A 22,352-nucleotide genomic window follows, 5' to 3' on the forward strand; every position below is an offset into this window, starting at 1 on the left:
AAATGTCTGAGACCTTACACTTGGAAAAAAATTAGACTTGTCTTAATTGACAAACCAGAATTATTTGCTAGAATATGGTCTCCATTTATTGATCTTCTGAAAGGGTAAATTGGACCAACACGGAAGCTTGACTGAAACTTGAATCCAGGATTGGATGAATAATTACACTTTATAATCTACGGACCTATCTCCAAAATTGTGTTATTGGTAATTTCTTTCTTTTTTTCTTTTTTCTCCTTCCCTTCTTTCTATAGCTATATCTTTCAAAAAATCTATTAAAAAATAAATAAATAGAAGCTGTGTTAATACGTAATTGATAAACAAATTGTGTTTTGGTTATGATAGGTATAACTTTTTTTAAAAGACCCTTCATCAGACTGAACAAATCTATCGATCCAAAATGTCACCTATTCCTTTTCTCCAAAAAATGTTGCCTGACCCGCTAAGTTACTCCAGCTTCTTTGTGTCGATCATCCTTGCAAACAATGTTTGGCCTGGCCTTCACATCAACTGGAATATCATTTACTCAGTAATATTTCAGGCTCATATGCTCCTGAAACATCTTCAGTCAAATCTCCTGCAAGCAGTGCTAACATTTAGCTCCTCATTTATTTCTCAATCGCCCTTAACATTGATCCGAGAGCAGTCCCTTGGACTTGCTTCTGCCAATGGTGTTCAGAAATATGTTCTAGTTATTAGACCCAACAATCATGAACGATCAGCAGCACATTTCCAAGTGAGTCTTCATAAGTTGATAAGTCGTAGGAGCAGAATTAGGCCATTTGGCACTTCAAGTTCATGCCATTCAATCATGGCTGATCTCCGCTATAGGATCTTTGGTAAATATCAGTTATAATTTCTGAATAGACATCATTAAAATTCGCAATAGCTGTAAAGGGAATGGGTTGCAAGAGAATCATTAGATGGGGTGTTGGAGAAACTGATTAAAATGTGTTGAAAAAAAGTAAATTGCAAAAAATCAAAAGACATTCTCCCAATTCTAAAGGATAAACTTTAATGAATTTTTTGTTTTTTCTTCCGAGCAATACGACAAAGTTTCTTGAGTGTTCCAACCACCAGCACAGTGAGCAGGAGTAACACAGACAACAGAAAGATCATCACATCTACACAATAGTAAGCGTACCAGGGGAGTCGGCGGGATTCTGAGCGCAAATGCCCCGCTCCTTTGTGTCGGGCAACGTACTCAACCCAGAAAACGGCTCTCTCCATTGGCGACGCTGGCTGGTCCCGATGGAGAGCGGAGAATCTCTTCATGTTGTCCCCATAAGATGCGCCGTTTATCACCTCGTTGAGTGCCTGCAACAGATCTGTGGTGTGCATGGTTGCAATGTTGATCACTTTTGCTGCTCCTCGGGATTCGAGTCGAATTAAATTGTCAAACTGATCAAAAAGCAGAGGCATGCCGATCACTGGCACCCCATGGTAGATGGCTTCATAAATCCCATTGGTGCCTCCGTGTGAAACAAAGGCTCGTGTGTTGGGGTGACCCAGCAGGTCATTCTGAGGGATCCATTTTGCCAGCAGTGTATTATTCCCTATATTGGGAGGGGTCTCACCATCATATCTCCAGATAACCTTCTGGGGGATTTGAGATAAAGCTTCTGCTATTTTCATTGTAATCTCCATTGGTAAACAGTCGACAATGGAACCCAATGACATTACAACAAGACCATGTTTCCCTGAGCTTTGGGCAAACTCCTCAAACTCTGCCGCCAGAAACCGTGCTGGTTTACACTGGAAGCCTCCGATGTACACAATGTTTGGCATGGTGGGTCTTGGGAATTCAAACACAAAATCCACCCTCATCAGCCACACATCAGCTCTGAGGAGAATCGACGATGTCCGTGTCTGGTCCCAGATACCGATGGCAGATTTCATTATAAAGTGGGTAGACCAAAAACTCAGAAATCAAGTGTTGAAAGAGACTGTGAACGACATTTTCTGTTCTTTGTAGAAAATCCATTTTGTCTGTGAGAAGTGAGCCCTGGAGTGGGACGTAGGAAAGTGGTGACGGGGCAGTGAGGAAATGGGCTTCCCCACTGATCTGCCATCGAGCGTTGTACACCAGCGGCACTTTTAAATAATACGCAAGCATTGACCCAGTACCAAATAGAGGATCTGTGAGTATTAGGTCAAAGTTTGCATTTTCAAATTGTTTCAACAAGGTTCTGTTTTCAAAAATCGCAATGTTGAAATTTTGATAAATTCTATGGAAATTGTACATAAACGTAATTATTAGATTTTGTAACATTATGTTGCCCAATAGTGTGTGACCATTTTGTAACCTGCCAAGTGACATTAGCACAATTTTTTCCATCGCCTCTTTCCTTGAAGATGCCACAATGTTTTCTTGTGCTTGAACTATGATGGTTTGATACAGATCGGGTCTCTCTTTGATGTACCAGTTTGCGGAGTAACAAAGCACAGTCATGTTGTGGCCATGAAGGTTCAGCTCTTCCATTAGAATTTTCATATTGATCCAGTGACTTCCATCAACAGGCACGACCAATATTCTAGCTGCTTGGGTAATTGGACAAGACAGGGCGAAGTTGATACCAAGAACAAATGTGACCTTTCATCTGCTTTTACATCCAAGACCACCCATGTTGAGGAAAGATGATCACACTGACCATGTCGTAGAATTGACCAGAAATGTTGGTAAGTGACAAACATTGGCAAAAGGAGAATAAAGACACAAAGTGCTGGAGTGCCTCAGAGAGGTAACTCATCACTTCAGGGATAGATTCCATGTTCATAAATTCACCGGGACAGAATTAGGCCATTCGGTCCATCAAATCTACTCTGCCATTCTATCATTGCTAATCTATCTTTCCCCCATTCTCCTTCCATCGCCCCATAACCCCTTGACACACGAAACATGACCTGTTCACATTCACCATTGATGCTGCCTGACCATTGAGTTAGTCCGCCGCCGGTTTCCTCCCACATTCCAAAGACATGCAGGTTTGTAGTTTAATTGGCCTCTGTATATTACCTCAAGTGTGGAGAGGTAATCCAAAATGAAATCCAGCGAGTATCATAGCATCGTATTATCAGATCACGCTGCAACCTCCCTCGATCTCCACTTTCGTAAACGAACTAACCCCTTTAAACAGTGGAGGTTCAACTCCTCATTATTAGCAGAGGCTCACTACATGCAATTCTTGCACTCCCAAATCACCTTATATTTTGAGCTGAATGACTCGCCGGACATAGAAAGAGGTATACTCTGGGAAGCTTCAAAAGCCTATATTAGGGGCCAACTTATCTCTTTTGTCTCCAACCTGAAAAGAACCGAGACATCCCAAATGGCAGACCTGTTACAAAAAATAAAGGACATTGATGACAAATATGCATCTGACCCAGACCCTAACCTTTATAGAGAACGCTATAGGTTACAAACAGACTTTGACCTCACGTCTACTAATAAAGCTAAGCTACGACTGCTTAAATCTAGGCAACACTTTTTTGAATCTGGGGATAAAGCTGGGAAGCTTTTGGCCCATCAGGCCAGAACCGAGGCGACTTCACAGCTAATTCCAGCCATTAGATCCAGCTTAGGGGAGATTCATACTGATCCTCTTAGAATTAATGAAGCATTTGCTAAATTCTACGCTGAACTATACGTTTCCGATTGTCCTCCCACTGTAGGTGACATGCTCTAGTAGTATGACATTTCCCCGAATTGAATATGAAGCCACGAGAGACTTGGGTGGTCCCATAACTGTTGCTGAGGTCCAAGCAGCCATCACATCGCTGCAAAGCGGAAAGTCACCCGGCCCTGACGGCTTCACTGTAGAATATTACAAAGCTTTCTCGGCTCTCCTCGCACCAGTCCTGAGAGATATGTACAATGAGGCGTTTTTACATCGTCACCTACCGCCCACCTTGTCGTGGGCTACTATCTCCCTAATTCTTAAAAAGGAGAAAGATCCCCTGCTTTATAGTAGCTATAGACCAATTTCATTCCTGAATGTGGACCTCAAAATCCTCTCTAAAGCCCTTGCGCTCCGTCTTCAACGAGTGATGCCCTCTATTATCTCATTAGACCAAACAGGGTTCATACCAGGCCGACAGTCTTCCCACAATACTAGGCGTCTCCTTAACATCATCCATTCACCGAGTAGTGAGACCCCAGAGATAGTGGTCTCCCTCGACGCCGAAAAAGCTTTCGACAGGGTCGAGTGGAGGTACCTATATGAGGCGATGGACAGGTTTGGCCTCGGTAACAGTTTTATTCTTTGGGTCAGTCTATTATACTCGTCGCCGGTGGCCTCAGTACAAACAAACGGCACACTGTCGCCCCACATCCCCCTTCAGAGAGGTACCAGACAGGGTTGCCCGATGCACCACTTCTGTTTGCTGTCGCGATAGAACCCTTGGCGGTCTGGTTACGCTCAGAGAAGGGCTTTAAAGGTATTACACGGTTCGACACAACTCATAAAGTCTCATTGTAGGCGGTTGACCTGCTCCTGTACATCTCGAACCCAGTCAGCTCTCTCCCTGTGATTACGAATATTTTAGAACGGTTTGGCGCGTATTCTGGTTATAAACTTAACTACCAAAAGAGTGAGCTATTACCGATTAACTCATTGGCTAAGCAGCTCCCTCGCTCTTTAACCTCATTCAAATGGGCAGAGGACGGGTTTCGCTACCTCGGCGTCTTTATCACAACACCCTTATCTGATATGTTCCGCACAAACTTTCTACCTCTGGTTGAGAAAGCTGAAAGAGATTTTGACCGCTGGTCAGTTTTACCGCTATCCTTCGTGGGCCGGATAAATCTGGTCAAGATGGTCGTCCTACCCAAATTCCTGTATATTTTCCAGCACGTCCCTATACTTATCACTAAATCTTTTTTTGATAAATTAGAAAGGACAATATCTAAATTTCTATGGGGTAGCAAACCGGCTAGAATCCGAAAGGCGATACTGCAGTCTCCTAAGAGTGACGGCGGTTTGGCACTTCCTGACTTTAGGCGATACTATTGGGCAGCTAACTTGCAAAAACTCCTGTTTTGGATGAATGATGATTACGACCACCTACCGACCTGGGTACACATGGAAAAGGCGAGTTCACATCTCCCGTTGCGGTCTGTCCTATGCTCCCAACTCCCCCTTCCTATAACATCTGTGGGTGCAGGCCCAATTGCGTCCCTCTCGCTCAAGATATGGAGTCAACTCAGGAGAAACTTCGGTTTACAAGGCCCTTCCATCTTGACCCCACTGCTTAAAAACCACATCTTTAAACCTTCAAGTACAGACCACGCATTCAAAACCTGGCATAGCAACGGTATCAGTAGTATCAAAAACCTATAAAAGGATGGCATCTTTTCGTCTTTTGCGGAGCTCTCGTCCAACTATAGCCTCCCAAACTCCCACCTTTTTCGTTTTTTCCAGATTAGGGATTTTGTGAAGAAGACATTCCCCCATTTCCCAAATCGCCCCCCTGAAACCCTGACGGATACCATCTTAGCTCTAGATCCCAACCGGAAGAAATGCATCTCTGTTTTGTATAACTTGTTAGGGTCGGTTATATTGAAACCTCATACCTCATTAAAAGCTGCGTGGGAGGGTGAGCTGAATACGAAACTAACAGACCAGCAATGGGACTCTGCCTTGGATTTGATCCATTCTTCCTCCATATGTGCCCGTCATGGCCTAATCCAATGCAAAGTCCTTCACAAAGTCCACTACACAAATGCAAGATTATCTAGAATTTACCCCACTGTTAGGGACGCCTGCAACAGATGTAATCAATCTCCTGCCAACCATAGCCATATGTTTTGGTCTTGCCCTAAGCTAGCAGCCTTTTGGAGGAGTGCTTTCGACTTGATGAGCGGAGCCTATGGCCAGACTATTCCTCCAAACCCACTGTCAGCCATTTTCGGTACCCCTCCCAACACCAACCTCTCTGTTGCGGTGAAACGGGTTCTAGCTTTTACAACCTTGTTAGCCCGGAGACTGATCTTGCTTAACTGGAGGCTCACCTGTCCCCCGACACATGCCCGCTGGATTAAGGAGGTGCTTTACAATTTAATGCTTGAAAAACTTAGGTTCTCTCTCAAAGGCTCTACGAAGACATTCCTAGATACATGGAACCCATTCTTGGAACTTGTTAACTCTCTCAACTTGTCCCCGGACTCGGAAGAGGACTGAGTGCTCTCCACAATTGTACTGCTCTACTGCAGCTGCTCTCCCCTTAACCCCCCCCCCTCCCCACACTTATTTATTTAATTACTTACTTATTTACTGTTATTAGTGACCCCCTTTTTATTTTTTTTATTTTTTTATTTTTAGTACTTTTTGTTTCGTTTATCTTACCATATTTGTGTGGATGTGTATGTATGTGAGTGTTGTTTGTCCCCGTTTGGTTCCAACCTGATTCGAGTGGGTTGAAGGTGGGTAAGGGTAAGGGCTTTGAGGGTCGCCTACTTACTGTTGCACAATTATGCCTTGACTGTCACTGTCTGTTATCATTGTATGTATGCAAATTGCTGTGAAATTCAAATAAAAAGATTTAAATCAAGTGTGGAGAGAGTGGATGGGAAATTGAGATCATACAGAACTATTGATCGATGTTCGGCATGGACTCGGTGGGCCAAAGGGCTTATTTCTATGCTGTACCTCTAAACAAAACAAACTAATTTGCACTAGGGGAGAGTAAAAGGATTTTCATTGTTGTGCAATATTTTTCCAAAAGGTTAAGGCCACATTTCATTTTCCAATGAGAGGAAATCAATATGTTCATAATTTCTAGGAGAAGAATTGGGCCATTTGGCCCATCAAGTCCACCACCATTCAATCATGACTGATCTATCTTTCCCTCTCAACGCCATTATCTTTCCTGATGTCAGTTGCCCTGACATCGGTGGTGGGGAAGATGCTGGAGTCAATTATAAAAGATGAAATAGCGGCACATTTGGTTAGCAATAACAGGATCGGTCCGAGTCAGCATGGATTTACGAAGGGGAAATCATGCTTGTCTGATCTTCTCGAATTTTTGGGGATGTAACCATATAACCATATAAGCATATAACAATTACAGCACGGAAACAGGCCATCTCGGCCCTACAAGTCCGTGCCGAACAACTTTTTTCCCTTAGTCCCACCTGCCTGCACTCATACCATAACCCTCCATTCCCTTCTCATCCATATGCCTATCCAATTTATTTTTAAATGATACCAACGAACCTGCCGCCACCACTTCCACTGGAAGCTCATTCCACACCGCTACCACTCTCTGAGTAAAGAAGTTCCCCCTCATGTTACCCCTAAACTTCTGTCCCTTAATTCTGAAGTCATGTCCTCTTGTTTGAATCTTCCCTATTCTCAAAGGGAAAAGCTTGATCACATCAACTCTGTCTATCCCTCTCATCATTTTAAAGACCTCTATCAAGTCCCCCCTTAACCTTCTGCGCTCCAGAGAATAAAGACCTAACTTATTCAACCTATCTCTGTAATTTAGTTGTTGAAACCCAGATGTCTCTAGGAAAATGTACAGGGGAGAGCCAATGGATGTTGTGTACCTGGACTTTCAGAAAGCCATTGATAAGGTCCCATATAGGAGATTAGTGGGGACAATTGGATGACATGGTATTGGGGGTAAGGTACTGACATGGACAGAAAATTGTTTGGCCGACAGGAACAAAGCGTAGGGATAAACGGGTCCCTTTCAGAATGGCAGGCAGTGACTAGTGGGTGCCGCAAGGCTCAGCACTGGGACACAGCTATTTACAATATACATTAATGATTTAGATGAAGGGATTAAAAATAACATTAGCAAATTTGCAGGTGGCACAAAGCTGGGTGGCAGTGTGAACTGTGAGGAGGATGCTTTGAGGATGCAGGGTGACTTGGACAGGTTGGGTGAGTGGACGGATGCGTGGCAGATGCAGTTGAATGTGGATAAATGTGAGGTTATCCACTTTGGTGGGAAGATTAGGAAGGCAGATTATTTTCTGAATGGTGTCAAATTAGGAAAAGGGGAAGTACAACGAGACATGGGTGTCCTTGTCCATCAGTCACTGAAAGTATGTATGCAAGTACAGCAGGCAGTGAAGAAAGCTAATGGCATGTTGGCCTTCATAACAAGAGGAGATGAGTGTAGGAGCAAAAAGGTCCTTCTGCAGTTGTACAGGGGTCTGGTGAGACCACACCTGGAATATTTTGTGCAGTTTTGGTCTCTAAATTTGACGAAGGACATTCTTGCTATTGAGGGAGTGCAGCATTGGTTCACGAGGTATGGCGAGACTGCAATATGTTGAAAGAATGGAACGACTGGGCTTGTATACGCTGGAATTTAGAAGGATGAGAGGGTTCGTTATAGAAACATATAAGATTATTTATGGATTGGACAAGCTAGAGGCAGGAAACATGTTCCCGATGTTGGGGGAGTACGGGACCAGGGGCCACTGTATAAGAATAATGGGTTGGCCATTTAGAACGGAGATGAGGAAAAACTTTTTCACCCCAGAAGGCAGTGGAAGCTAATTCTCTGGATGCGTTCAAGAGAGAGTTAGATAGAGTTCTTAAAGGTAGCAGAGTCAAGGGATATGGGAACGGGGTACTGATTGTGGATGATCAGCCATGATCACAGTGAATGGCAGTGCTGGCTCGAAGGGCCGAATGGCCTACTCCTGCACCTATTGTTTATTGTCTATTGCCTTCTCCTCATAACTACTGACACCCTTACTAATCAAGAATCTATAAATCTCAGCCATAAATATCCATTGATGGTCTCCACGGCCAATATGTTGAGGAGGATCTGATATCAGACTCAAAAATGAAAAATCACTTGGCTCCATTACAATCAGTTGAAAAACGGATCTCTTCCACTGGAAGGTTACAGTACAGTAGGAACATTACAAGAATAAACTAAGATTACTGAAACTGAAGTGGCTCAGCGGTAGAGTTGCGGTCTCACAGTGGCAGAGACCTGGGTTCAATCCTGACCACCGGTGCTGTCTGTCTGGAATTTGTACGTTCGCCCGTGATTGTGTGGGTTTGCTCCAGGTGCTGCAGTTTCCTCCCACACTCCAAAAATGTGCAGGTTTGTAGGTTAATTGGCTTCTGTAAATTGCAAATTGTCTCTAAAGTGTGGATAGTGCAAGTGTACGAGGTTCACTGGTCAGCCTGGACTCAGTGGTCTGAAGGGCCTGTTTGCACATTGTATTGCTAAAGTCTAAAATGTGAAATATAGTTGAGTGTTTTCTTGTCACCACTTGACTAAATCAAATGTGTGCACTGGATGTATTCTGACATGTAATTGAGTCTGGACGACAAACAACATGTAAACATAAAGGTAGACACAAAAACCTGGATTTACTAAACGGGTCGGCAGTATCTCTGGAGAAAAAGAATGCGTGATGTTTTGGGTTAGAACCTTTCAGACTTGTTCAGTCCTGAAACGTCACCCATCCTATTTGTCCAGTAATGCTGCCTGATCCGCGGAGCTTCTCCAGCATTTTGTTCCTACCTTCTGTGTAAACCAGCATCTGCAGTCCCTTCCTACTCAACATGCACGGTGATACAAAAAAATGTTATTCATCGCCGGAGGGAAATTGGTCTGCCAACAGTCACAACACACAAGGTTCACAAAAACTTGAAATTAAAAGTGCAAAAAAAGAAAAGGACAAGCGACTGTTGGCTGGCTGCCGTGTGCACAACCCCTTCACCGGAAAACCAACAAACAAACGCAGGGCAGAGGTTCTAAAACTAAAGTGCCCCCCTTTGTAAACATGATTTGGAAGCAGGAATAATCCACTCAACCAGTGGGATAGGTTGGAACAGGAATATGGAACAACATATACGGCAGGTTCTACTGGTTCAAGGAGCAAGACATTGCAACACACAGAGCATTGTCACACGCAATGGTGGAATTGTAAATTGTAACTTTGTAGATGCAAACGTTGTAGCAGAATGATCAGAGAAACAGATTTTCCACCAGAATTACCTGTGATGGCCAACATGTCTTTTGCTGATTTGGGATGCGCTGTAATTGTTGTCCATTTCAGGGTGAGAATGGGACACACCTGCATTACTCACCTGTAACATTCAAATGTATTTAGCTACAGCACAGTGTTCTGCTCTGACTTGGCCTTTGGTCGGTAAATAAATACGTGTTCACGGATTGAGAACTGCTTTGGCAAATATGGTAGGAAGGAACTGCAGATGCTGGTTCAAGGATTGTTTGACATAACAGGCACAGCTGTAATCCATGCGAGTACCAATAGATTTAAGAGAGATAGCTTGGAAACAGGCCCATCAGTCCACCGAGGCCACGCCGACCAGTGATCACGCCGTACACTCGCGCTCTCCTCCACACTCTGGTCAATTCACATTTTGCAGAAGCCAATGAACCTACAAACCTGCACGTGTGGGAGGAAACCAGAGCATGCGGAGAAAACCAACCCAGGTCACAGGGAGAACGTACAAACAGCACCCGTAGTCAGGATTGAACCCGGGTCTCTGTCGCTGTCAGGCAGTAACTCCACCGCTACCTCACTGTGCCGCCGTTAAGGGTGAGGACAGATTTCGGAAGGTGGAGGAGAGTGTAGAGGAGAACCGATTTAGTTTCTGTTCAAGGAAGCCCATAATGGCCCTGAGCCCCTCCTTGTGGGGAACGGTGGAATATGCTGATCGTCCATGCTGAGGCGATGGGGACCTAGGAATTGAAAGTTATTCAAGTGTTGAAGAGCTTGTGAGGTGTCTCATATGTAAGTCGGAAGGGACTGGACAAGGGGGGACAAGGTAGTTTAATTTAGTTTAGTTCAGGGACATTGCACGGAAACTGGCCATTCGGCCCACTGAGTCCATGCCGACCAGCGATTCCCGCACACTAACACTATCCCACACACAATTTAGAATTTTACCAGGCCAATTAACCTCCAAACCTGAACGTCTTTGGAGGGTAGAGGTAAACCGGAGCAACCGGAGGAAACCCACGCAGGTCACGTGGAGAACGTACAATCCGTATGCAAAAAAAGTAATGATGGAAGGGTAATGTGTGAAAAGGAGGCATCAAAGAGGACGGATATCAAGGAAACAAGTTGTACGGGATGAGGGAATTGTAACATTGGAGTCTGTGCTTGAGTCTGTGGCGTCATGGCCAATGCGTAGGTGTGAGAGCTGGCGCCAGGACTCAGCACCGAAGGATGAAGTGGTTTAGTGGTGAAGCTAGTTTACGGCAGCATTACCCTAATCGGGATTGTTAAAACAGCTCCCATTCCTCATCGGAGATCAGGCGAACACTATAACAAACGCAAATGTGTATGTGAAGCCTGCAACAAAACATGGGATAGACACAAAAAGCTGGAGTATCTCAGCGGGCCTGGAGAAAATGAACAGCTCGAGTCACTTCTTCAAGCAAAACATGGGTTTCAGTTTAAAGCGTAAAAGTAAAAACACAGTCAAATGGACCAGAAATGGAATAATGGATTTGGAATATTGACTATTGAGTGAAATCTGGGGCGTAGAAATGCGTGTGTATGGAGAATATAAAATATATGTGTTTAGATAATATCGAGTATGAAGAAAATAAGCTCTCGGCAAGTTTGTTCAAGAAAAAAAGAAAATTAAATATTGCTATTCGTTGCCGAAACAGCAATTAGAAAGCATGCATTGATACAACACCGAGATGGTGGAGAATTTGGAAGTGTTTTCAATTTACATACCTTGGGTATCGGTGAATTCGATGTAACCTGAATGTTAGAAAGATGTGACTGCGATGGGACTTGAACCCGCGGCTGCAGTGCCTTCACCCGCTGCTGAATTACCAGTGAAACAATCTCCTTCACTGGAGCCTCGGTCTCTGCGACCGCTTCCAGTCCCCACAGAAAACAAAACGCCGACCCCCTCACACCTTGCTCATTTGTCCGCGAGTAACACAGGAAAATACTTCCGAACAAATACAACACCAATGTACCCGCCCTCAAACTGTATCTAAAAATAACCGCAAATATGAAAGCTCATTTGGTAAATACAATCGCGATGGTAGTTTCCTTTCCAATGTCGCGGAGCTTTCAATCCCGGGAAAGTGATCAACGATTTTCAGTTGATGGGGATAAATTCTAAGATGATCTTTGGTTGTGTAATGTTTGCTTTGATGCGATTATTTTTCATTCCGAGCTGCATGTTTGGTTGCTAATAATTTTTTGTTGACAAAGATAAATTAAGTTGACTTGTTGCCTCGGAGTCAACCTCCTGACTCTGTTACCCTAGACTTCCAGGAATACAAACTGATGAAGCGAATTTTACATTTCCTTAATAAAAATATAAATGAACCAGATGGATTTTATAACAATTCAGAGGTTGCATGGGCTTTACATTCAAAGTTGCTTGGCAGTAGAGAGTAGTGGTGGATGAGGTTTTGTTTTGACTGGGGCACTGTGACCAGTGTTGTTCTACAGGGATCAGTGCTGGGACCTTTACTGTTTGTGAATATATAAATGATTTGGATATATAAATGAATTGAGTTTATAAATCATTTGGTGGGTTGATTAATAACTTTGCAGACAAGACAAACATTGGGCAGTTTACAAACCCAGCAGTATGTGTATTTTAGTTTAGTTTAGAGGTACCGTGCGGAAACAGGTCAAACGACGCAGTAGAGATGCTGCCTTCCAGCGCCAGAGACCCAGGTTTGATCCTGGCTACGTGTGCTGTCTGTACGGAGTTTGTGCGTCCTCCCCGTGACCAGCGTGTGTTTTCTCCGAGATGTTCGGTTTCTTCCCACACTCCGACGATGTACAGGTTAGTAGGGCCGAAGGTCATGTTTCCACACTCTATGATTCTATGACACACATATGATTTGCTTAATGCAATGTCAAGAATACACACAGTTGTTTTTTAATGTTGTTTTTTGCCAATGTGTGTTGCTTACTAACGTGTCTGATCAATTCTGCAACAGGATCGGTGCTATTTTCTATTTCCAGCATGGGTAATCCTGGATGGAAAGGCAGATTTGCATTTGTGCTTTGCGTCACAATCACCTTGTCTTGTCCAATTACCCGAGCAGCTAGAATATTGGTCGTGCCTGTTGATGGGAGTCACTGGATCAATATGAAATGTTTGATAGAAGAGCTGAACCTTCATGGCCACAGCATCACTGTGCTCAGTCAGTCAACGTCCTTGTAGATCAAAGAGAGCCCAGACTTGTATCAATCCATTATGATTCAAATGCCAAGAGAATCTGAAAGTTACAACCTTATGGAAAATATTGTACAAATAACATTAGAAAACCTACAGAAAGGCTCAACAGTAGGCGGCGCGACTCTCGTCTGCAGCGGCCTCTGCAGTCTGTCTGCGTTTTTATTATATTATGTCTATGTTTTTATGTAGTTTTTGTTATTTTTGTTGGGGTATGTGTGTGGGGGGGGGTGAGGGTGGTGTGGGGGGGTTGGGGGTAACTTTTAAATCTCTCCCTGCACGGGAGACCCGACCTTTTCTTTGTCGGGTCTCCGTTGTCGTTGGGGCTGCAACGAGGAGCGGCCTCCAACAGGAAAACCGGGGGCTCTGGTGCTGACTACTCACCTCACCGTCGCGGAGCTGGCCGAGTCCAGAGCGGGTGAAGCTGTGGTGGACGCTGCTGCGACCCGACCCCCGGAGATTCGTTGGCTGCAACTGCGGGTTTGGCGGGCGGCGACACCGGGAGCCCGCGGGTCCCTGGAGGGAGACCGCTTTTCGGGGCTTCCGCAGCAGCGACTTCTCCCGCCCGAGTTGCGGGGTTGAAGAGCACCTGGAGCGGGTCCTTACATCATCGCCCCGCGCGGCTTGGAATGGCCGCGGGAGTTTGCGGCGCGCGCCGGGGCTCTAACACCAAGACCCGGTGTGCGACCTTGCATCACCCGGCGTGGTTTAAATGGCCACGGGACAATTCGCCATCGCCCGCCGGGGGCTTTGACTTTGACTCTGACATGGGGGGGGGGGGGGGGAGGGGGAGAGTGCAGTGGAGAGAAAAGTTTTTTTGGCCTTCCATCACAGCAATGTGATGGATGTTTATGTAAATTATGTTGTGTCTTGGGTCTATTTGTTTGTAATGTATGGCTGCAGAAACGGCATTTCGTTTGGACCTCAAGGGGTCCAAATGACAATAAATTTAATTGTATTGTATTGTATTGTAACAGTCTGGGGCAAAATTCATCACCAATATGAAATGTTGATGTTTATGTTTGAGTATCATCAATGGGTGAAAGAGATTATCAAAGCATTATTCGAAAACAATAGCTTGTTGAACCAACTTGGAAATGCAAATTTTGAGTTAATACTTACAGATCCGGTATTCGGTTTGGGTTCAATGCTTGCTTATTATTTAAAACTGCCGCTGGTGTACAACGTTCGATGGCAAGTTGGTGGGGAAGGTCATTTACTCACCGCCCCCTCACCACCTTCCTACATCCCACGCACTGGCTCACATTTGACAGACAAGATGAATATTCTCCAAAGATCACAAAATGTCCTGCAAACTCTTAATGAGCTGCTAATTGTAGAGTTTTTGATACATCCACTTGATAATGAAATCTGCCAACAGTATCTGGGACCAGACACAGACTTCAAGTCGATTCTCCTCAGAGCTGATGTGTGGCTGATGAGGGTGGATTTTGTATTTGAATTCCCAAGACCCACCATGCCAAACACTGTGTACATCGGAGGCTTCCAGTGTAAACCAGCACGGCCTCTAGCAGCAGAGTTTGAGGAGTTTGTCCAATGTTCAGGGAAACATGGACTTGTAGTAATGTCAATGGGGACTATGGTCAATTCCTTGCCAATGGAGATTACGATGAAAATAGCAGAAGCTTTATCTCAAATCCCACAGAAGGTTATCTGGAGATATGATGGTGAGACCCCTCCCCACGACGTGAGACGGACCCTGCAGCACATCAACCCCAACAAGGCCACCGGACCTGACGGAGTACCAGGGCGGGTTCTGAAGCACTGCGCAGGGGAGCTGACTGCGGTGCTCACGGACTTGTTTAACACCTCCCTGCTGCAGGCCTCCGTCCCCACATGCCTCAAGACAGCCACAATCATCCTTGTGCCAAAACAACCAGCCATCAGGTCCCTCAACGACTATCGGCCAGTGGCGCTGACACCGGTGGTGATGAAGTGCTTCGAACGTCTGGTACTGGGACACTTGAAGAACAGCATCCCCCCCTCCTTAGACCACCACCAATTTGCCTATAGGGCAAACAGGTCGACGGAGGACGCAATGTCACTGGCCCTCCACTCCACCCTGACACACCTTGACCAGCGGGACAGTTATGTGCGGATGCTATTCATAGATTATAGCTCCGCCTTTAACACCACCCCCCCCCCCCCCCCCCCCCCCATAAACTAGTCACCAAGCTGGACCACCTGGGCCTCAACACACACCTGAGCAGCTGGGTCCTGGACTTTCTCACTGGCCGACCACAGACTGTGCGCATGGGGAGGCAGGTCTCCTCCAGCATCACCCTGAACATCGGTGCACCACAGGGCTGTGTGTTGAGCCCCTTCCTCTTCTCCCTCTACACTCTCGACTGCAAACCCACCCACGAGGCCAACACCATATTAAAGTTTGCAGATGACACCATCGTGGTAGGCAGGATCACGAGTAACAACGAGGCCGACTACAGGACAGAGGTAGAGAACCTGGTGAGCTGGAGCCGTGAGAACAACCTGATCCTCAACGCAACAAAAACAAAGGAGATGATCCTGGACTTCAGGAGGAGACCAAAGACCTTCGTCCATCAGCCCATCACCATTAACGGCGAGACAGTGGAGGCTGTGCAGAACATCAGGTACCTCGGGGTCAACATCAGCCACGACCTGACCTGGACCGTCAACATCACGGCGACGGCCAAGAAAGGACTCCAAAGGCTTCACTTCCTGAGGTGCTTGAAGAGGGCACGTCTCCCACAACAGCTGCTGGTGAGCTTCTACAGGTCAGCCATCGAGTTAGTTCTCACATACTGCATCACAGTATGGTACTCTGGCTGCACCGCAGAGAACAGGAAAGCTCTCCAACGCGTCATTAAGACTGCTGAGAGGATCACTGGCACCCAGCTCCCCAGACTGGAGGACATCTACCGGACCCGCTGCATCCGGAGGGTCAAGGGCATCATTAGAGACAGCACACACCCTGGACACTGCCTCTTCACCCTCCTGCCCTCAGGAAGACGATACAGGACACTGAGCGCCCGCACGACAAGACTAAAAAAACAGCTTCGACCATAGAGCTGTGACACTACTGAACTCTATCCCCCTCCCACACTGATTCACCCCCTCTCTCTCACACACCCGCCCATACTCCTATATGTTTATAGTCTAATTTTTTAATAGTTCTTTTTTAAACGTATTTTTATACTCATATTCCTGTGCAGCTGGAGGACTGCTCCAACAAAATTTCGTTGTCTTGTACAATGACAATAAAGATTATTATTATTATTATTATTATTATTATTATTATTATTATTAATATAGGGAATAATACACTGCTGGCAAAATGGATTCCTCAGAACGACCTGCTGGATCACCCCAACACACGAACCTTTGTTTCACACGGAGGCACCAATGGCATTTATGAAGCCATCTACCATGGGGTGCCAGTGATCGGCATGCCTCTGTTTTTGACCAGTTTGACAATGTGGTCAGACTCGAATCCCGAGGAGCAGCAAAAGTGATCAACATTGCAACCATGCACTCCACAGATCTGTTGCAGGCACTCAACGAGGGGATAAACGGCGCATCTTATGGGGACAACATGAAGAGACTCTCCGCTCTCCACCGGGACCAGCCAGAGTCGCCAATGGAGAGAGCCGTTTGCTGGGTTGAGTACGTTGCCCGACACAAAGGAGCGGGGCATTTGCGCTCAGAATCCCACCGACTCCCCTGGTACGCTTACTATTGTGTAGATGTGATGATCTTTCTGTTGTCTGTGTTACTCCTGCTCACTGTGCTGGTGGTTGGAACACTGAAGAAACTTTGTCGTATTGTTTGTAGGAAAAAGGAAAAGTCTGAGTGAGATTTTCGTGCCTTTGATCCACGGAGTCTCCTTTCCACAAAACATGGATTCAACATGTGCTAATAAAAGCCAGAAAGGTGAGTGAAATAATAACCTTTGTGCATTGATATGCAGATGAAAAGTGTAAATAGGTGAAACTCATTTTCCTGAAGCTTTAAATTTACTGACAGTTAGTCACAATGATGTTACTTTTGGTTATCTGGGCACAAACCTTCGTGATTCACTGACAGCGTGGACCTTTACTGCACTATTCTCTCTTCCAGTCAATCATGACAACTCCCACTCTCAATCTGTCAGCATGTTTGCCTTCGTTCCAGTTCCCCATTATTGTCATACATTATCACAGTGAGCCTCCTTTACACTTTAGATACAACGCGGAAACAGACCCTTCGGCCCATTCAGTCCGCGCCGACCAGCGATCATTTCAGACACTAGATAGACACAAAATGCTGGAGTAACTCAGCGGGTCAGGCAGCATCACTGGATAAAAAGATTAGGTGATGTTTCTAGTAAGAGCCCTTCCCAGACCCCACACACTAGCATGAACCTACGCATTAGGGACCATAGACAATTTTTAAACAAAATCGAATTAATCTATAAACCTGGAGAAAACCGCATCACAGCGCACTCTTCACTCTCCTCCATAACCTTTATGTGATGTGGTGACCAGAAATGAACATAATAATCTAAATGGGGCAATGCAAAGTGATGTACAAAATGAATTGGAACTTTCTGTACTCAATGCCTCCACAGATGAAGGCAAGCTTACCTTATGCCGTCCTCACTACCCTCCCCACTTGTGTTGTTACATTCAGGAATCCAGGATGCAATGGATTTGCAATCCAAGATCTCTCTGTATCACAGTGCCCCTAAGCATTCATGCCATTAACTTTTGTTTCGTTTAGTTTTGAGATACAACGCGGAAACATGCCCTTCAACCCACCGAGTCCACTCCGGCCAGCGATCACCGCACACGAACACTAGCCTGCACACACTATGGACACAATGAGAACATAAAAACTCCGTAAAGAAAGCACCCACAGACAGGATTGAACCCGGGTCCCTGGCGCTGTAAGGCAGCAGCTCTATTGTTGCATCACCGTGCTGTACTGTACACGGGGGTTCCCCAGGTTATGTAAGAGTTGCTCTCCTGTGAATTGAACACACACTGGATTTCCTGGAAGTCAGATGCAATCAATTTCCCCCAACATAGCAATGTGAAATCTTTATCCCATAGAGCTTATGGAACTTTAGTGATGTTATCACCAAAAATTCAGCATAGAAACAGGCCGATTGACCCACCTAGTCCATGCTGACCATCGATCACCCGTTCACACTAGTTCTATGTTATCCCGTTCACACTAGTTCTATGTTATGTTATTCTTTCTCTTCCACTCCCGACACGTTTGGGGGCAAGTTAGTGGACAATTAACCTGCAAACCCACACATCTTTGCCATGTGTGAAGAAACCGGAGCAACCGGACGAAACTCATATGGTCACAGGACCAATGTGCAAACTCCACACTGATAGTACCAGAGTTTAGGGTCTCACCTGGTTTCCGGTGCTATGCAACAGCAACCCTACCTGCTGCACCATTGATTTGCGATGAGTAGGGGGGGAAGGACAGTTTAGGTGACAAGACTTGTAACCATTGAATAAACCGTGAAAGGTGTTTGTCAGAATGCAGCATACATTGACTGACCAGGGAGCTCAACTATAGATCAGGCAGAAAACTAACCACAATTTAACAATAGAAAAAGGTGTTTATCAGTTCTGAAGTTATCGGAGCAGAATTCAGTCTTGCGGCCCATTGAACTACTGTGCCATTCAATCATGACTGACGTATTTTCCACTCACAACCCCTTTCACCTGCCTTCTCCCAAAATCCCCTCACACCCGTAATAATCAAGAATCTGCCATTCTCCACCTTAAAAATATCTATTCAGATTAGAGGAAATATTGCCAACCAAACATGTTATGCAGCTCGGAATGAAAAATAATCGCACCAAAGCAAACATTACACAACCAAAGCTCTCCTTCGACTTTGCCCCCATCAATTGAAAATCGTTCATCATTTCGATTGAAATCTCAGCGACTTTGGAAAGGAAACTTCCATCCCGATTGTGTTTACCAAATGAACTTTCATTCTTGCGGTTATTTTTAGATACAGTTTGAGGGCGGGTACTTTGGTGTTGTATTTGTCCGTTAGTATTTTCCTGTGTTACTCGCGGACAAGTGAGCAAGGAGTGAGGGGGCCGGCGTTTTGTTTCCTTGTGGGGACTGGAAGCGGTCGCAGAGTTCCAGGCTCCAGTGAAGGAGATTGTTTCACTGGTAATTCAGCAGCGGGTGAAGGCACTGCAGCCGCGGGTTCACGTCCCAACACGGTCACATATTTCTGACATTCACATTACATCGAATTCACCGATACCCAAGGTATGTAAATTAAAAACACTTCCAAATTCTCCACCAAGATGGTGGTGTATCAATGCATGCTTTCTAGTTACAGTTTCGGCAGCGAATAGCAATATTTAATTTTCTTTTTATCCTGAACAAACTTGCCGAGAGCTTATTTTTTTCATACTGGATATTATCTAAACACATATATTTTGTATCCTCCATACACACACATTTCTACTCCCCAGATTTTACTCAGTAGTCTATATTCCAAATCCATTATTCCATTCCCGGCCCATTTGACTGTGTTTGATTTGCTTTAAACTGAAGTCCATGTTTTGTCTGAAGAAGTGGGTCGACCTATTCATTTCCCCAGAGATGTTGCCTGGCCCGCTGAGATACTCCAGCTTTATGTGTCTATCCCATGTTTTGTTGCGGGGTTCACATACACACTTGCTTTTGTTGCAGTGTTCGCCTGATCTCCGATGAAGAATGGGAGCTGTTTTAACGATCCCGATTAGGGTAATGCTGCCGTAAACTAGCTTCACCGCTAAACCACTTCATCCTTCCGTGCTGAGTCCAGGCGCCAGCTCTCACACCTACGCATTGGCCAAGACGCCACAGACTCAAGCGCAGACTCCAATGTTACAGTTCCCTAATCCCGTACAACGTATTTCCTTGATATCCGTAATCTTTGATACCTCCTTTTCACACCTTACTCTTCCATCATTACTTTTTTGCATACGGGTTGTACGTTCTCCCCGTGACCTGCGTGGGTTTCCTCCGGGTGCTCCGGTTTACCTCTACCCTCCAAAGACGTTCAGGTTTGGAGGTTAATTGGCCTGGTAAAATTCTAAATTGTGTGTGGGATAGTGTTAGTGTGCGGGAATCGCTGGTCGGCATGGACTCAGTGGGCCGAATGGCCAGTTTCCGTGCAGTGTCCCTGAACTAAACTAAATTAAACTACCTTGTCCCCCCTTGTCCAGTCCCTTCCGACTTACATCTGAGACACCTCACAAGCTCTTCAACACTTCAATAACTTTCAATTCCTAGGTCCCAATTGCCCCAGCATGGATGTTCAGTATATTCCACCGTTCCCCACTAGGAGGGTCTCAGGGCCATTATGGGCTTCCTTGAACAGAAACTAAATCGGTGCTCCTCTACACTCTCCTCCACCTTCCGAAATCTGTCCTCACCCTTAACGGCGGCACAGTGAGGTAGCGGTGGAGTTACTGCCTGACAGCGACAGAGACCCGGGTTCAATCCTGACTACGGGTGCTGTTTCTACGTTCTCCCTGTGACCTGGGTTGGTTTTCCCCGCATGCTCTGGTTTCCTCCCACACGTGCAGGTTTGTAGGTTCATTGCCTTCTGCAAAATGTGAATTGATCAGAGTGTGGAGGAGAGCGCGAGTGTACGGCGTGATCACTGGTCTACGTGGCCTCGGTTGACCGATGGGCCTGTTTCCAAGCTGTCTCTCTAAAGGTTAAAGTCCATTGGCACTCGCATGGATTACAGCTGTGCCTATTTTGTCAAACAACCCTTGAACCAGGCGTACACTGGCACCATCCCCAACTCTTTCTCCACATTGACGACAGCATCGGGGCTGCCTCCTCCACCCATGCTGAACTCGAGATGCTGACTGTCCCGCTGAGTTACTCCAGCATTTTGTGTCCATCTTCGGTGTAAACCAGCATCTGCAGTTCCTTCCTAACCCTATTTTCCACATCAGTTCTCAATTCGTGAACACGTATGTATTTACCGACCAAAAGCCAAGTCAGAGCAGAACACTGTACTGTAGCTAAATACATTTGAATGTTACAGGTGAGTAATGCAGGTGTGTCCCATTCTCACCCTGGAATTGGCAACAATTACAGGACATCCCAAATCAGCAAAGAACCTGTTGGCCATCACAGGTAATTCTGGTGGAAGATCTGTTTCTCTGATCATTCTGCTACAACGTTTGCATCTACAAAGTTACAATTTACCATTCCACCATTGCGTGTGACACTGCTCTGTGTGTTGCAAGGTCTTGCTCCTTGAACCAGTAGAACCTACCGTATCTGTTGTTTCATATCCCTCTGGTTGAGTGGACTATTCCTGCTTCCAAATCATGTTTACAAAGGGGGACCCGGTGTGGGGGGTGGGTGGCACTTTAGTTTTAGAATCCTCTGCCCAGGGAATAACCCTGTGTGTTATGTTTGTTTGTTTGTTGTTTATTATGAAGGTGTTGTGCACACGGCAGCCAATCAACAGTCGCTTGTCCTTTTCTTTTTTTTTTGCACTTTTAATTTCAAGTTTTTGTGTACCTTGTGTGTTGTGACTGTTGGCAGACCAATTTCCCTCCGGCGATGAATAACATTTTATTGGATCACACCGTGCATGTTGAGTAGGATGGGACTGCAGATGCTGGTTTACACAGAAGGTAGGAATAAAATACTGGAGTAGCTCAGCGGGTCAGGCAGCATTACGGGACAAATAGGATGAGTGACGTTTCAGGACTGAACAAGTCTGAAAGGTTGCGACCTGAAGCCCTATTCTTTTTCTCCAGAGATGCTGCCTGACCAGTTTAGTTAATCCAGGTTTTTGTGTCTACCTTCATGATTACACGTTGATTGTCGTCCAGACTCAATTACATTTCAGAATACATCCAGTGCACACATTTGATTTAGTCAAGTGTTGAAAAGAAAACACTCAACTATATTTCACATTTTAGAATTTAGCAAAATATTGCGGAAACAGGCCCTTCAGCTCACTGAGTCCAGGCTGACCAGTGATCCTCGTACACTTGCACTATCCACAGGAGTAGTACAGGAATAGGCCATTCGGCCCTTCGAGCCAGCTGCCATTCACTGTGATCATGGCTGATCATCCACAATCAGTACCCCGTTCCCATATCCCTTGACACTGCTACCTATAAGAGCTCTATCTAACTCT

General features: G+C 45.4%; 1 protein-coding gene and 1 pseudogene across 1 annotated transcript; one reads left to right on the top strand and one right to left on the bottom strand.

Annotated features, from left to right (window-relative positions):
* Positions 1–837: 837 nt before the first annotated feature.
* LOC116991457 (UDP-glucuronosyltransferase 2A2-like) lies at positions 838–2,596 on the bottom strand. Its single transcript, XM_033050090.1, is given in 2 exon segments — positions 838–1,855; positions 1,857–2,596. Coding segments are annotated over 2 exon segments (1,479 nt in total). The 5' UTR covers positions 2,495–2,596; the 3' UTR covers positions 838–1,014.
* Positions 2,597–14,178: 11,582 nt separating this feature from the next.
* Positions 14,179–17,022, top strand: LOC116991467 (annotated as a pseudogene).
* Positions 17,023–22,352: the final 5,330 nt, after the last annotated feature.

Source organism: Amblyraja radiata, chromosome 34 (genome assembly GCF_010909765.2).
Source record: "Amblyraja radiata isolate CabotCenter1 chromosome 34, sAmbRad1.1.pri, whole genome shotgun sequence".
NCBI lineage: Eukaryota > Metazoa > Chordata > Chondrichthyes > Rajiformes > Rajidae > Amblyraja > Amblyraja radiata.